At 38.5% G+C, this 17,272-nt stretch overlaps 1 protein-coding gene across 3 annotated transcripts; it reads left to right on the top strand.

The window, feature by feature from the left end:
• The first annotated feature begins 2,825 nt into the window (after positions 1 to 2,825).
• LOC130880424 (membrane-spanning 4-domains subfamily A member 4D-like) lies at positions 2,826 to 15,970 on the top strand. 3 transcript variants are annotated; one of them, XM_057779440.1, is made up of 8 exons: positions 2,841 to 2,880; positions 4,687 to 4,751; positions 5,314 to 5,473; positions 7,220 to 7,342; positions 9,322 to 9,378; positions 12,033 to 12,149; positions 14,074 to 14,175; positions 15,732 to 15,970. In XM_057779440.1, exons 3-8 carry the CDS (start codon positions 5,339 to 5,341, stop codon positions 15,858 to 15,860), a joined length of 663 nt encoding a protein of 220 aa, XP_057635423.1. In that variant the 5' UTR covers positions 2,841 to 2,880; positions 4,687 to 4,751; positions 5,314 to 5,338; the 3' UTR covers positions 15,861 to 15,970. The 3 variants fall into 3 exon arrangements, with proteins under 3 accessions (XP_057635422.1, XP_057635423.1, XP_057635424.1); XM_057779439.1 differs by lacking the exon at positions 4,687 to 4,751 and having other exon boundaries at positions 2,826 to 2,880; XM_057779441.1 differs by lacking the exons at positions 2,841 to 2,880; positions 4,687 to 4,751 and adding an exon at positions 3,125 to 3,143.
• Positions 15,971 to 17,272: the final 1,302 nt, after the last annotated feature.

Here is a 17,272-nt window from a genome sequence, read left to right as displayed (position 1 = left end):
GCCCGGCTATGTTTTATTCTTGATTGCAGAACAAACCTAAGTTAGAAAGCATTGCATCCATGTGCCACCTACTACATTCACATGTGTTATTAAAGAAAACAATCTAATCTAAAAGGCTAGGAAATATAGAAAAATGGGATACAATGGGGGATTTCTGGTACATCACACCAAGAGTTTTCATCTTAAAACCCTCTCTTTCTCACTTCTACCCTGAAAACCCCAGAAATACAGCAAAAATCTTCCTGTAGCTCACATTTCTTCAGGAAATAACTAAGAACCTAAGCCACTCACCTGTAGTAATTATTTGGTAGAACGCAGATAAAATAGCTCGTGCACTGGCTGTCACATACTGTGACTCAAAGGTTTATTTTATGCATTTTAACAGTTAGTATACAAGGTAATAGGCTTTGTTGTGGCACTTTCGTACATACTTGGTTCCTATTCATCTTTCTCCCCACTCCCCTCCCTTTCCCTGATCCTCCCCTTCCCTCGTTTTCTCCCTCAGTAGCTCCCATTCTGCTTTCTGCTTTCATACCACATCTCTTCTATTACCCTCTCCCCATCTTTGTGCAGTGGATGGTGATTACTATGAAGACTCCCAACTGGTCAAAGTGCATAAAACAAATGTCTCAGTCATAAATAGAACATCTGTATCACACTCCTTTGCACCAAGGCTCAGGAAACACCATGGAAGTAGGAACAGGAGTCTATGAGGGCCAGAAGTCTTGAAGGACTGAGGCAAAATAGAGTCTTCTAGACATGGCCAGGCTGTAGCACTCATGAGCTCACAAGAGCTAAAAGTGCCTGCTGAAGACCTGCATGAGATCAAGCCTGTGAGCACTCCAGCATATATTGGGAAAGGGCACTCAATCCACCACCCATAACAAAGCTCTTGCTAGCAACTCATGACTGACTGCAGAGGGAGAATTATTTTCCCCCAGGGATGAGCCTCTAATTGGCTATCCAATACTAAGCGATCAACTCTGAAATCATATACATACAAGCAACACTAAATGGAGTTGACACATTATGTTTATGTATTTATGCTATATTGTTACAAAAACAATTTTCAAAGAAAAAGAGACCATGAATTAGAGATAGAATGAGGGGAGCAGCAAGATTGGAGAGAGGGGACATTCGAGGGGTTAGGAGGAGAGAAGTAAAAAATAATGTAATTATATTTTGATTACAATATGCATACAAATGAGTAAATAATATTCTCTGATGTGGGAAATCAAATCAGGAACAAAAACCATATATTTTGCCAGGCGGTGGTGGTGCACATCTTTAATCCCAGCACTCAGGAAGCAAAGACAGGATAATCTCTGTGAGTTTGAAACCAACCTGGTCTACAGAGCAAGTTCCAGGGCAACACAGAGAATTTCTATCTCAAACAAACAGACAAACAAGCAAGCAAACAAAAAGTATATATTAGGCACAAAGAAGGAAGAAAGAAAGGAAGAAAGGAAGGAAGGAAGGAAGGAAGGAAGGAAGGAAGGAAGGAAGGAAGGAAGGAAGGAAGGAAAGACAGAAAGACAGAAAGACAGAAAGACAGAAAGAAAGAAAGAAAGAAAGAAAGAAAGAAAGAAAGAAAGAAAGAAAGAAAGAAAGAAAGAAAGAGTGAAGAGTGCTCTGGTGAAAATTGAAGACATCTCTACTAGTCACTCTCTTATATGCCGTAGCAGATAAACAACTATATAAGTATCTGACTTAAAGTGCCAGATCTAAGTGAGAAACCCTCACTATGAACTGAGTAGAACATATATATGTCTATATACACATATACACTCACATTATATGTGCCTTTGGATATATAACTGTGTGTTTCACAATAATTAAAGAAGTCACAATTTGATCGGGCACGGCAGGGACGTAAAAGGACTGGGAGAAAAGGGTGGAAATAGTGTAAATGCAGTACTGACGTGCGAAGTGAGAAGAATGAATGTGGATTAAAAAAGCAAAACAGTCAAAAATGGTCATGGAATCCTTGACAATCTGATTGCAGGAGTAAAACACTCATAAAGATGTAATATTAGGGATTTCCATGTGAGCTTAGATTGCAAATTTATGTTCTTAATACCTGTGTTATTATTTATCTAAGAGAAAAAATTATCCAGATGTTCTGTCATCCCTACAGAGGACATATCTTTGGCAATATACCTATATATCAGATCTACTTTGAAATATCTTTATTTGACAATGGAAGTGGAGTTTCATGCACACTTAGCATATTTAGATGCTGTATACACAGCTTTCTAGAAAAACACAGTAACAGCAATGCGTAAATTTTTGCAAATAGATTTTTGAAAAGTCATCTAAATTACATTAGTCCATGCATGTTAAGTCTTTAAAATTGTATATTTGCTATATTTTTGTATTTCTTCTTTACTTAGTTTTGATTTTGCTCTTTATTAATTTAAATACCCAACATAATGGGTGATACAAAATTTTCATATATCATAGCATTTTGCTTATATTCCTTTGGCAAAGTTTTCCAAACAGTAAATCTTTACTTATCACCACAATAAACATTCTTTTTTTCTTGTGGAAAAATCCTGTAAGTCATTCTTTTTTAGTATATTTTGTAATAAATATACACACTCTAGCTGAGAAATCAAAACTCAGTTAACGGTTTTATAGAAAAAAAGAGGAAGCTGATATTTTCAGAAATTTATACCACACCCTTTATGATCTAGAAAAGTGAAAGAAGAAGCATGCAAATTTCAACTGAGTGTACAGTGGGTGTGGGGAGGGTCCCGGGTGTGGGATGGGTCCCGGGTGTGGCGTGGGTCCCGGGTGTGGGGTGGGTCCTGGGTCTGAACAGACTGAGACTGGGTTTGGGGCGAGTCCCGGGTCTGGACAGATTGAGGCTGGTGTGGGGTGAGTCCTGTGTGTGAGATGAATCCCGGGTCTGGGCAGACTGAGGTTGAGTGTGGGATGAGTCCCGGGTCTGGGCAGACTGAGTCTGAGTGTGGGGTGGGTACTGGGTCTGGACAGACTGAGTCTGAGTGTGGGGTGGGTACTGGGTCTGGACAAACTGAGTCTGAGTGTGGGGTGGGTCCCGGGTCTGGACAGACTGAGGTGCTCTCCCAGAGCCTGGCCTTCATCAGACACAGAGAGCAGGCATTGCAGGCTGGAAGAAGGTAGGTGTAGACATTTGTCTTCTTAGGTTTTTGGCATGATGGCTTTAAATGTACTGGATGAATATAGGACATCTAGATGGAAAGACGAGATCACTACACACACTAGCATTTTGAACTTGAGTTGAGTGCACATCTAAACGCACCTTGGGAGGCAGTTTTTGAAGCAAAGAATAAGAACATGAAAAGACAAACGCTTGGTAAATTGGCAGCAATATTTTCTCCTCCAGGTTCTATGACCTCACCAGGCAGGTGGCTAGGTTTAATAGTAGCAGACATTAATTTCCTCATATTGAATATTCTGTAAGGCCATTTACACAGTGCTTGGCTACCCCCAAGATATAAGTGCCACTTTTGTACCCTTGAGGATATCTTGCCATATTCACCCTTAGATGAAGAACTATAGACAAATACTGACTGTTAAGAGAGGCAGAATCAGTCTTCTCTAACAGTGAACTCCCAGATGGGTTATCCAATCCCAGGAGGTTATTCCTAAACAACATACATATGAGAAACACTAAATGGACCTCACAGGTTGTATGTTTATATATTTGAATATTGTATATTGATATATTCTATATTATCACATGCATATATAACAATATAAAGAAGAACAGATCATAAATATTTCTATTTAGTTTTTTTTGAGACATGATTTCTCTGTAGCTTTGGAGCCTGTCCTGGAACTAGCTAGCTCTTGTAGACCAGGCTGGCCTCGAACTCACAAAGATCCACCTGCCTCTGCCTCCCAAGTGCTGGGATTAAAAGTGTTCACCACCACCTCCCTGCGAGGTCATAAATAATTAAGACTGTGGGGAACATGGGAAAAAGTTGAACGGTAGAGAGGGTGGGGTGTAATGATGTAAATACAATACTCAGTTATGACATTCTCAAAAATAAAATAATAACATTTAAAAAGGAATATAAAAGAAAGACAAAGGCCACACCTTAAATTGCTGACTGAAAATTTTGCACATGTTTAAAAATCTTCTTCCATTATATTCATCTCTGTCTCCTACATATTATCTCGATAATCCATCAGTTAACAATATCTATTCCATGCAGACTTAGTGGAGATGCAGAGGATGATGGAGCCTGAGCTACCAACCAGATATGCTTAGTCTGCTCCCGAGATGGACTGTGACCTGGACTAGGTCTCCAACCATCTCTGGCTTCATTTAGGGGACAACATAGGCCATGAGCTGAAGTTGTTGATGCAGATATTTATCAGTGAAAGACACAGGGCAAACTTTTAGCAGTGTGAAGATCAGAAAGAAGCTTGGACCAATTGTGCCCAATGCGCTCTTTACAGGCACAGTCACAGTAACCTAGAGACAGTAGCCAGAAATTCACATCTTAATGAAAGAGCTAGAAGTAGACTCCAGATTATTGGGTCTTAGGCCAGGCTTTTCCCTGTTCATATTTCATTTCTTGACAACCATCAATTACCAACAAACTTGAGATTTAGGTTGTGTGTGTGTGTGTTTTCTATTTGACAAAAGAGAGGCTCACCCTTTAGGTTCCTCTCTTTATTCTTCCTCATTAGTAATTGACTCATGAGGAGAGGATTAAAGGACATCCAAGAACTCAGCACACCGCAGAGGTCTGAAGGTATTTCTGAGAGGCACGGCAGAGGCCCTTTGTAAACAGAGAATAAACTGTGCATTTGAGAGGACTACTCTACAGCTTAGGTTTCCTTAGGAACACCTTTGCCTTCTGGAGCACGAAAAGGAAGTACCAAAGGCAGGTTGAATCCTCTCTTGCATTGAAGGTTGAGTAGTATACAGCAGCGGGAAGTTGTATCTGATGAAAACCAGAGACCATAAAGAAGAGTGATGGGTTTCTTTGCTGAGGTGGAGCAGATAGTGAGTCGGGGGAAATGATGTCAATGGAAATAAATTCAGCTTGTACAAAGGCTCTAATAACCTATTTGAAAATGATGTTCAAAATACCCATGACTATTTAAAAAATTTTATGAGCAGTGAAAAATAAGGCTAGGAAAATAGAAACAGAAGAGTCACTCTTACCAAGAGATTAAAGCTATTTTTGTATCTTATCTAAGCTAAAATTTTTATGATAACATAGGAATATTTAGCTTGGAATTTACCCAAAATCAGGAACCTGGTGCTGAGTCATTTCCAGGAGTTCATCCAGAATTTCAATTTTATTTCAGCACTGTTTCTGTTGCCGTGGAAACTATGCAAGGATTAGAACAGACCACCATAGAGGTGGCCCCTGAAGGTGCTCTGCCTTCAGAGAGGTCTGTTGTAAAGTCACAACTGTGGAAAGAGAATGCAGAGAAATTCTTGAAGGGGGAACCCAAAGACCTCGGGGTAAGACATTTCTGGATCTGAGGGGAAAATGATTTTGTAAATATCTAAAAGATTAACAAATAAAAAAATTTAACGCAAGTATTCTGTCCCACTAACCTCATGGTCTCTCAACACTTCCCACGGTCACTAGCATTTGATTTTCAAATCTATCATTTGAAAACGGATATGTTATTCTGCCACATAAGATTTTCAATTTAATTATGTTTAAAATAGAGAAACTTCAGGCACGTTCTAGGTTGTGTGTTATCCAAGATGACCCCATCCATTTCAGTGCAGACAGAAACCTATGCAAGCTGCTGCTGCGCTCCAGTCCCAGCCATGCCCAGTGGCAGGAAAACCCATATTGTTCTCAGATGTTTCTAGTGCTTTTCCTTCCCCTGCTGGTCAGATGATGAGAAATCCCCTATTTTCTGCATTCTTCTGTCTGCAGAAGACTGTGCCGAAAAAAAAAAAATAGGGAATTTCAAGGAATTACATGCTAAGCAGGTTGAAGGTCACTAAATGCAGAAGGTATTCACTGACCCAACCTTCCAACCCCCGCAGTTGCTGCAGGCAGTTTCTTTTCTACTTCACTGTTCTAGTTCTTATAAATATTGAAAAATGGTCATTTTTTTCATGACATATCTTTTACATTCATGTGGAATTTGTATATCTTAAATATGTCAAGATTCTTTTTGCTGCTGAAGTACTGTTTATTATGAGTCCCTCTGTTTGCTAACTAGGCTCCAAATCACGACTGGCTGAAGAAGCCCAAGAATCCATAGAAATGGGATCAAACTAAAGCAACATAGATGAGCCAGAAGCTGGCATTTCTAATTTTTAATTACAATTTTGGCGAATAATAATGCTTTTCTTTCACACGCTCTCCAAATATTTAATTATGCTATATTCAAAAATGTATCACTTTAAGAGAGTCCAAGTTTTGAATGAGACTAGTATATCAATGATTAAGACACAAAATTAAATTTAAAAGGCGTTGAGTTTTATTCTGTTTGGGGATTTTCAGATTTCCAGTGATCACATTGTCCCTATCTTCCACAACACCTCCATAATCCTACCTCCTCTGAGAGCTTAGCCCAGAGCTCAGTGGTTCTCAACCTTCCTAATGCTGTGGCCCTTTAATTCACTTCCTCATGTTGTGGTGATCCCAACCATAAAAGTATCTGGTTGCTACTTCATACCTGTGACTTTGCTACTATTATAAATTATAATGTCAATGTCTTATATTTCCAATGGTTTTAGGTGATCCCTGTGAAAGGGTCATTGAACCCCCAAAGTAATTAACACCCACAGGTTGAGAACCACAGCCTTAGGTCCCCAGCTTTGGCTCTGGGAACAAATTGTGCTTTAATGTGAACAGATTGATGATACAGGGTTGTAGAATATTGTCTAGCACTCCTATGCACCTTCACAATGATTCCCTGCCCTTAACTCAAATATCTCCTTAGTCTAACAGATTACAATTCCCTCTAAATTTGAAGTTACTGATACAAATAAATGTGTGTGTATGTGTGTGTGAGAGAGAGAGAGATAGAGAGAGAGAGAGACAGACAGACAGACAGAGAGACTACAAGGGAAATATATATGTTAGTATATCCCATCTGTATATGAAAACTATTGTCAGAATAATAATTCAAAATTCATCTGTGTATATTAAATGTGTAGATGAAGGTAACTTAGTGGTTTGATAGCACTTAGTAAAGACATCATTTTGTGGTGGATAATGTTTCACTTTTCTGTGTCTAGGTTGTTCAAGTTCTGATTGCTCTCATAAACCTCATTTTGGGTATAATAATGATGAGTGAAAACAATTACCTCCGCCCAATACTTTCAGTGTATATATATGCACCAATTTGGGGTTCAATCGTGGTGAGTAGCATACCATTTTATGTAACTGGAGATAATAACACTCTGTTGTGACTCCACTAACCTTAGGGGGAATTCTCTCTCTACTCTTTCAAGTAGTCCATAAGTTTGAGAACAGTATATCTGTTTTTTCAGTTTTTTCCTTGTTCATGTTGCAATACCAATATACCCTTCACATAAACTAGGTGGGTTGTTTATTTAATATGGCATTTAGGATACTGTGTCAGCGTGTACTCATGTACTCCCACAAGGGTTACTTAAGCATTGTCACAACTAATTTCCTCAGGAGTCCAGAGGCTAGTCATTCCTAGTGGTGGTTATTCGGTGGTACAAAATGTCATCACATCTTGATGACAGAGTAATCTGACATATTGATGGAGCTCTTTGGCTGTTCACAAAGAGTTTACCAGTCTATTCTTAAGCCAAGGATAATGAGCTTGCATCTTTAAGTTGTGGAAATTGAGATTCACATCTCTAGCTGGGAAGGGATCACTGAACTCTGAAGCTCATGAAAGAATGAAAGAAATGAGGGACTTGTTAGCAATGCAGAGGAGGCAAAGCTGAGCAGTTGATTAGCATTGCCTGGCTAATCAACTCCCAGTCAATGCTTAAGAGAATAGAAAACCCAGGTAAATTCTGTTCCAAATTTTAAAGAAAGTAAATAATAAAAAATTGAAGAAGAAATTTTAAAAGTTAAAAAATTTCCTCTATAATAAAATTTAAGAAAGTTTTGTAGAGTTAAGAGTATCAATTAAGTATAAAATATCAAACATTTTTTACCTATATATTATGAGCTGACAAGTGGAAAGTAAAATGCAAAAACTTGGTTATTTTACAAGTGAGAATTCCATTAAAAAATGAGGGCTCCATTTATTGATAATCTTGACAATGAGAAAATTTAGTGATATTGTAGACCTGGCACCTTAATTTTCCCTTCCTATTTACAATAGATGTTTAAGATTTGAGAAATACCACAGGCTCCAATACTTTTCAAAGTTACATGACATTTGACATATCAATAATAGTATCAATGATTATGATAATAGTAGCAATAGCATCCATAGTTTTCATTGCACTGTAATCTAAGAATATTGCTAACTGCTTTGTATGTAATGTTCCACTTCAATCAATCACCACAACTTCTGAGAAATTTGCTTTCACTGTCATTGTATAAATGGAGAAAACAAGACTAGGAAAGGTTAATATACCCAAGATGTATTCAGCCCATGAACGAGGACTCAGGATCTCTCATATCTCCCCACCACTGCTTTCTTCTTCCATCTTTATTTTCTATTAAGTACTCTCTTGGAAACCAACTCCTATAGTTCTTGATGGAGAATTGAACCTAAGGATTCAGACCTGCATGGAAAGCAAGTGGCTGAGAGCTATCTCCCCAACCTTATATGTATATCTTGATTTTCATTTCAATGTTGTGATAGTGCTGATGTTGCTATTAACTTTTAAATCTTCTAAGCCAAGTTTGGAAAGCAAATGCAGACATCCGTATAATAGTTTAAAGTCACTTGAGTCAGGTTGACAGCAGTCATTTAGAAGAAATTGAAAATTGCAGGACTCAAATGAGCTGCAGCATTCTAGTATAATTATTGTCATTATTTTATTTACAGCTTTTAATATATGTTCAACAAGAATAATTTCTGGTCTGATTTTGTGTGGCTATCTTCTTCAGTTTCAGGCCATGTGTGCAAAAATCTTATTATAAGGATTGGGGAGTTTTATCCTTCATTGATCTTAAACAATTTTGTTGGGATGACAGTTTCATAATTTAAAAAATCTTGATGATTCTTCCACTGACTCAGTTTCCCCTCCCTGCTCCTCTGGTAGGGAGGTACTGTGACAACTGCCTGCTTTAGGACATTGACCCCTTTACTAGACCCAGTTGACATAGAAGTGAGTTTTAGTATGCTATGATTTGTAATAGCGATTTAAAAATTGTTAACCTGAATTTATCCTCTTATTACCAGTTCATAATCTCAGGATCCTTGTCAATTGCAGCAGGAATGAGAACTACAGAGGTCCTGGTAACTATTTTCTTTTATTTTGCCATTAAATGAGAATGATTTCATCAAGTATGCATTCAGCTAATATGTAAAAGAGGTTGGTTCTGTTTTCCTAAGGCAAAGGCTCTGCATTTTCAAAAGATCTGACTTTCAAAGGTGTAGCTGAGCTACTTGTTCATAATAGGTCTCATCATATCTGAGTGGATGGTGTGTCCAGGCAGTTGCGGAGAGAATCTTGGTCCTGGTGAAACTGGAGAAGTGAAGTTAGACACGTGAACCTTGAAGCTTCAGATCGTGCCCATGACAATGAAACCAAATATTTGCAGTGGCAATAACATAATTAACTGACAGGTTAAAATAGTTTCTACAAATGTATCTAAAATAACATTTTTTTAAAAAATATTACAGAGGCCATAGAGATAACTAAGTGATAAAGAGCACTTATTGCTCATGCAGAGGACCCAGATTTGATTCAGAGTTTCATATAATGACTCTCAGTTATTCAATTTCAAGGAATATAGACCCTTCTTCTGATTTTCATGGGTACCAGGAATGTACCTACATGTAGACAAAACACATGTACACATAAAATAATAAATGATTTTCAAAAGACAGTTAAAATGGGATTTCTGTCAAAAACTGATAAAAGGCAACAACCAAGAGTTCAGCAATTATTTCACTCACTCGCTAAAAGCTGCAGTTGAATTTCCCTTCCTGCAGCAGTAAACATCAACTTCTGGACCATGACCAAGTGACCCTTCTTTAACTGTGCTCTTGTCTACCTCCTTAGCATCTTTAACCAGCTTTGACCATAACATGTACCTCATGTCATGAGATCTGCATGGTTACACAGCAGATCAGCTGATATTTGGAAGACAAACCCACCAGAGAGGAGGGTTTAATGCAGGTTAAATTCATACAGGCATGGCCTGTGAAAAATATTACCTTTGATTAGCTGCTGTCTCTAATTGCAGATTCTCTTGTGTGATAAGATGCTCCCCTCTAACTCAGCTTTGGGCCTCTCATGCAGTTCATGCGTCATATGTTGCGCACAATCTTCCTGTGTTGTTAGTAGGATGACTTTTTCCCCAAATTGTAATTCTAGCAAATAAAATAGGACACTCAAACCTTTTGTCTCACACTGCTATTAAAAAAAATAGAAGCCTGTTCTTTGTAATTAACTCCCTGGCAGTAAGATTTGGCCAGATGGAAGTCCTTGTGGGGGGATCACAAGAGAAACTTTTACAGAACAGATTTGCAGGTGTCTGGTTTTGATAGAGCATAGTCCTTCAAAGATTTATGACAAATTAGGTTGGTACTGCAGATGTCTGACCTTGTTATATCATAGTCCTTTGAGAGAGCAATAGGACCTATGTGGTCCTAAGTTTTCTTTACCAGCATCTCTCTGCTCTCATTCAAAATAGCAATTAACACTTTGTACTAGCTTTTGATGCAATAGAATAACCGTTTATGTTTATGTCTTAAGATTTAGGTAAATAGCCGGACGGTGGTGGCGCACGCCTTTAATCCCAGCACTTGGGAGGCAGAGGCAGGCGGATCTCTGTGAGTTCGAGACCAGCCTGGTCTACAAGAGCTAGTTCCAGGACAGGCTCCAAAGCCACAGAGAAACCCTGTCTCGAAAAACCAAAAAAAAAAAAAAAAAAAAAAAAAAAAAAAAAAAAAAAGATTTAGGTAAATAAAAATGCTGGTTATCGACTAACAATAAACAAATATTATTAATCACACTTGAGAAATGTAAAATAATGCATGTATTCTTTGCCTTTTCCTTAGATCTCACAGTGGTTTAGTTTTCTGCATTTTGTAAGCTGTAACAGCCTTAATAAGAGAGGGCTGGAACCTCCCCATAGCTGCAGCTGTGGTCAGCTACAAACTAGATGATAAGTTTCCTGCATATCTTCAAAGAATGCCTGTGTCCCTGAGAATATTCCTTGCAGTATTTTTATTACTAACAAGTTGTTAATGAATGAATTTATATATGGTTGGGATTTTGTGATGGCAGAGGAACAAAGAGCATGACTCAGACAGCACGTGTGCGAGTTCATTCCCTTACCTCTCAGACTAACAGTTGTCTAAGACCCTCTCGCTATCCTGAGACATCCTACATAAACCCCGCGAGAAAGTCAGTGGAGCTGGACTCTGTTCTCTTTCGATTCTCATGTTAGAGACACAGCACACTTTCAGTTTCCTGAGTAGTTTTACTTCTCATAATAAAGTTTCTTTTATTGAACCATGAGAAGAGAAGTGTGAAACCAAATCTACAGCATAGGGGAAATATGCCAGAGGGCCATGCCATGAGTGATTATCAACATTTATACAAGGGAAACAGTCAGACGTTTGAAGAGTGTGGTGGGTAATGACAGGCAGGGCCTTCCAGATAATGTGTCAAGAGCACTATATTTTCACTACAAAATTTGAAGAGCATATTGTGCCCTTGAATGTCATCTCAGGGGGACAGGGGATTTCATCTTAGGAAAACGGCATAATGCTTTTACTTTGTCAAAGGATTGGAAGTAAAGATACCTTAAAGAAAGACACAGATTTGACTTTTGGCAGAAATAGGATGAAATGTATTAATAAAATCATGGTGCCTTTCAAATATTGATGGTGGTACACCAAAGATGCTAATGAATTAACTGGTTCCCATTCCTTTCTAGGTCACCACCAGTCTAAGTTTTAACACCATTAGCTCTGTGGTGGCGGCAGCAACAAGTATAATCAGTGTATTCAGTTTGCCTATAAGTTTATTCGAACGTGGTCACAGAATTCTTGTGGTGAGTATTTCCTTTGATGGTGGGCTTCCACTGTGGAGACAAGGGCTTTTTTACTCTTGCAAAGGTAACAATCAACGCTGTAAAATGTAACTGTCAAATCTCTTTAGGGAGCCGCAAACGACTGGGAAGTAGAACGATTATGTATTTAGGGGTCAGGTGACAGTGGATTATTATTATTTCCCTTCTTCCATAACTAAGTAAAAGAAAACCACTAATGTGGCTAGTGCAGAGACATAGGGCCCATATGTCATGTCATATTGAGTTGGCATCCCAGATAGACCGAAACTAAAACCAAGTTCCTAAGAGTGGGAGGTTCCAAACCTCTAAGGAGAAAAGATATATTGTTTAGCTTATGATTTTACAAAACAGGTTTAAAAGAGTGAGTTCTTTGTACAAAAGAAAAAGCCATATGGATTTATCAGTGACCATCCAAGGTGACCTAAAAAAAATTCCTACAGCTGAAAGTTGTATATTATAAACTTATATACATGTGCTACTTCTGTTGAAAGTCTTCCTTTTGTCTTGTTTATGTTGTTGTTTTCAGTTTGTGTGTTTGTCTGATATTTCTGGAGATGTGAATCTTGCTATATAGCCTGGGATTCCTACAGATCAAAAAACACGATCTCATCTCAGTGTTGGATTGTAGCTCTGAGCCACCAGGCCCAGGCTCTACTTGTTTATGTAAAATAAATTATGTTATGTGAGATTGTTTATAAATTATATGAAAGTGATTAAATTGTAAGGAAAGATATGAGGCATATAGACAGGACTTCTGTACTCTCTGATGCTCAAAGAAACTCTTATCTAGATGGTCACATTTCTGAGGACAAAGCTACCATCTCTTCTACTTGTTATTCTCCACTGGGCCTGTCATAATGCCTGAGACACAGAGGCTACTGGATCTGTTGAGGCAGGAGCAAGGAATATTTCATCACAAAACATGCAAATCTTCTCAGAGCCTGCTGAATCAGTATCTCTCACATGCCAAGGTTCTGATCTGTTGACTAATCTACAGTAGAGGGAGCATTTCTCATCAATGAGAGAAAGAGACAGAATATTCAAACCCAACAATTCCAGGCAAGAGAAATTCAAAACCAGTTCAAGGCAAGAGAATTCAGAACAAATGTGTTGCTTCCTTTTTCCTCCATTTTGACCCTGTGGCTTGGTGAAGAATCAGACAAAGCCAAGTGCACTGAATACTAATGAATGTAGTATTTAACACTCCAGTCATTTACCATATTGTGACAATTGCTACCAAATTAGCACATAATCCAGATGCATTACAGGATGACAGAAGTTCAAAATGAATCTCAATTGCATAAAATCAAAATGTTGGCAGGGCTGTTGTCCTTCCTGGGAGACACAGGGAAAGGTAATTTTCTTGGTTTTTATGTTTCCACCTTCTGTCTGCATCCCTTGGCTCATCACTCTGTCTTCTGTTTTCAAGGCAAGTACTACATTCTCTTAGACTTTGATTCTTCAGCTTCTTGCTTCTACTTGTGAAGACGCTATGGTAACTTGGATACCCTGCAGAGACCAAGATAGTCCGCCTAATTTATCTAATAAACAACCTCTGTTCCCACTGCAAACTAGCATCTCCCCATTCAGAGTTTTGTTAGAAAGCCAACCTGCAAGCTTCTTCTCCTCAAAAGTAAAATAATAATATTGTTTTCTCTGTGTGAAATTTCTAGCACCAGAGTTTAGCAGGCTTTGGGGTTTCTGATAATTTTTATTAGTAAAAAAGTGAGAGAAGAAATGATATTCAAGAGTCCAGAAAATTGTCTAAGGGTTGGGCCAGATCAAAAGCTGGATTCCAACCCCCCTGGCCGGGGTCTTTCCTCTTTGGCACGGTAGTGGGGGGCATATATTCAAACTTATAATCTCTACTTGCTATTCACATTCCTTCCTATAAATCTGTTTTTAGGGTATAAATGCTTTGATGTTAATTTTAAATGTGCTAGAATTCTGCATTGCTGTGTCTACCTCTGCCTTTGGATGTAAAGCAACCTGTTGTAACACCAGTGAGGTGAGTAGCAGTCCTTGTTGGATGGTGTTTAGTAGTTCTCTATCGCTGTAGTAATCAGTCTCACAAATCTAATAGCTTACAAAGACACAACTTCATTTTAAGTCCAGACCATCCACACACCAACTAGGTCCTAGCTCAGACTAAAAGTCTCTGTGACCAGGGAACTGAGGCTGCCTTTGGGTTCTTAGTTTCATTAATAAAAGAGTTTAAACCCAGACTTGGAAGGAAGCTTAAGAGCACTTTTGTGATAGTTTGAGGGACAGACAAGGTGGGATTGCCAAGCCACAAATATGAGTTCAGAGGTTACCCAATTCCAGATCCTTGTTTTGCAAAGCAAAGGACTGTTCCCTGGACTCATGCTTAGAAACTGAAATAGAGTCCATTTACTAAGAAAAGCATTTCTAATGATGGAAGTGCATTTGTGAGCTGTAGAAAAAACTTAATAGGTATCCAGCCACAGAATGTAGCATCCTTTACAGGACTGTTTTAGACCCTGCCTTTTTGTTTGTATCCCATTGATCTATTGCCAATCAGCCCCACCTAGCGTGCTCTGTTCCTAAGATGAACCCAGCTGAAGAAGGGTTTCTAGTCTTCTTCTGTGTTCAGACTCCTTTCACATGCTAATGTTTTTTATTGTTTGAAAATACCATAACTGCATCTTGTATGCTTTGATCAAATCCAGCCCCATTTTTTCCACTCTGATTCCTCCTTTCGAGGCCCCATTGTCCTGCATAATGTGTGCTCCCGGAGCTGACTGGGTTGTTGTTTACCAGAAACTTCCAGCTTGTGCACATCTGGCCATTGTCTTTCCCCAAGGACTGCTGCAAATGTTCTTGAGGACTGGGGAGGAAGAAGGTCACATAGGGATAAGAAAGTAACAGACTTAGGAGGAAAAAAAGACCAGAAGTAGACCATGATGATGATATGCCAGGAGAGGCCTCAAAGACTCAAATTTTCAAGTAGAGAAAGTAGCCAGTGAAACCCAGCAATTGCTCCCTAGAGCCAAGTAATGCAGTTCTTGATGATTTCCTGTTAATCCACCCCAGCAGTGGCCTAGGGCATGTGATGCTTAAGTAGCACATCTTCTTCATGCTGCCACTGCCCCACATCACTTGAGCTTGTGAAGGACAGAATTTTCCCAAGTCTCGTGATGCTTCTGCCATTCTGGGCCACTGTCATGTGTGCAGAACTTTGTTCACGGCTGTCACACCAAAGTCTGGATGTGATGCTGTCAGCAGGAGTAACCAACTTTGGAAGAGCGCAATTGTCATTTTCCATAACACCTTGTTTCGCTAAGCCATTTAAAATGGAATGGAAAATCGATGCTCCAAGATGCAGCTGCAAATATCAAGTTCTCTGGTCAAACTCTGCAATAGAATGAGTGTCCTATGTGTACAACACTTGATCCAAATGGTACCTAAGACACCAAACAGGGTGAGGTGTGATTCAATTCAGTAGTGACAATGTAGATACTGGTAAGGGGGACATTATGGGGTGAGGAATAGGAAGCTCTGTGTATACTGGATGACTCAATGACATTTTGATTCATTTCACAGGTTGTTGTAATTCTACCACCAAATCCTGCTGTGTCTGCAGCGGCAACTCCCATGTTACTTCAACCATTGGCACCACCAGTATACCAAGAAAGAAATGTTCCAGAAAATATATATAAGAATTACACTTGAGAAAGAGTCTAGTTTTAACTATATGTGTGTGTCTGAGAGAGAGAGACAGACAGACAGAACGCACAGGCTCCTGCATGTATGTGATTTCAAAATCAAGTTCTCATTGTTTGTTTTCCCTATGAATTTAACATTTCATTGCACTAGATGTTGGAGTATCAGACCTGCTATAAATAAATAAACCCAAGCATTTACTAGGCTTACGATACCTGAATATCTTTCATTCATAGTATGTACAAGGGTATTGAATTGGCAAAGAAGTTTTCAATGTGGACTGAAAAAAATTTGTTAGTGAAATGAAATCTCCAAGAAGTGAAGACTACAGTCCACATTTTATTTGGGATTTTCGCTATATAAGTAGATTTGACTATTCATGATCATGTAAAGACACATGAAGTATGCAAACAACATGTGCCTTAAATCACTAATTATAGCAATCAGCAATCAATTTTAATCTCTATGTGCATGTGCATCACATAATACCAGAGTGTATCGTGAAAAATTACAGTGAAGACAAGTAACTGAAGTCAGAACACCTGATCCCTAAATACACACACATACACACACACACACATAGTTGTCTCTCACTATATATGTATTATGTATATATATATATGAGTATATATAGTATATGTATAGTGTAGATACAGAGAGCACACACATATATATGTATTTGTGTATTATATATAACATAAAAAGCAGTTTCTTATTGTTGTGGATTGAATCTACAGTGTCCTCTACAGGCTCACATATTTGAACACTTGGTATTCAAGTGATGCCACTCTTTAGAGTGATTGCTGAATCTTCCCAATATGAGGTCAAACTTGTGAAAGTAAGTCACTGAAGGTTAACTCTAAAGGGAACACTTATCACTTCCTGAGGGGGGCAGCCTCCAGACAGCACAGGGCTCGAAAGAAATTCACAGTATCAACGTATACTAGAGTTTTCTACCTTATTTACACTCTCTCTTAATGGTATCCTTCTTCTTTTATTCCTCAGTGTACTTGTGTACTTCTTTCTACAGCTTATATATCCCAGCGAAGTTTTTCAGGCAATGTATGAATCATAGTGTGTTTACACCATATTTTTCAGAAGAATTATTATAATGAACACAGGTAAAAATGGGTTTCTTATCTCCTTTATATGATTAAAACAAAGTCACTCCAACAACCCATATACATTTACATCTAAGCAACTTGTTATAGACTAACAGATCATGACCAAGCAGAAAAATATTTTTTTCACAGCCAAACTCTTTTGTTGGCAGGCTGCATATTGTGGGTACAAAGAAAGAATCAATCATTTTAGTATTTATCTTGACAGTTAATCTTATAAGGAATCACAAACCTACTCTTTTACACATGAAAACCAACCAGTCAGCTGTATGTTAAGTCTTTAGGGTGCACGCCCACCAT

The sequence above is a fragment of the Chionomys nivalis genome, chromosome 8 (assembly GCF_950005125.1).
Source record: "Chionomys nivalis chromosome 8, mChiNiv1.1, whole genome shotgun sequence".
NCBI classification, from domain to species: domain Eukaryota; kingdom Metazoa; phylum Chordata; class Mammalia; order Rodentia; family Cricetidae; genus Chionomys; species Chionomys nivalis.
Note: the sequence above shows the minus strand (reverse complement) of the source record. Positions and strands in the feature narration are given on the sequence as shown.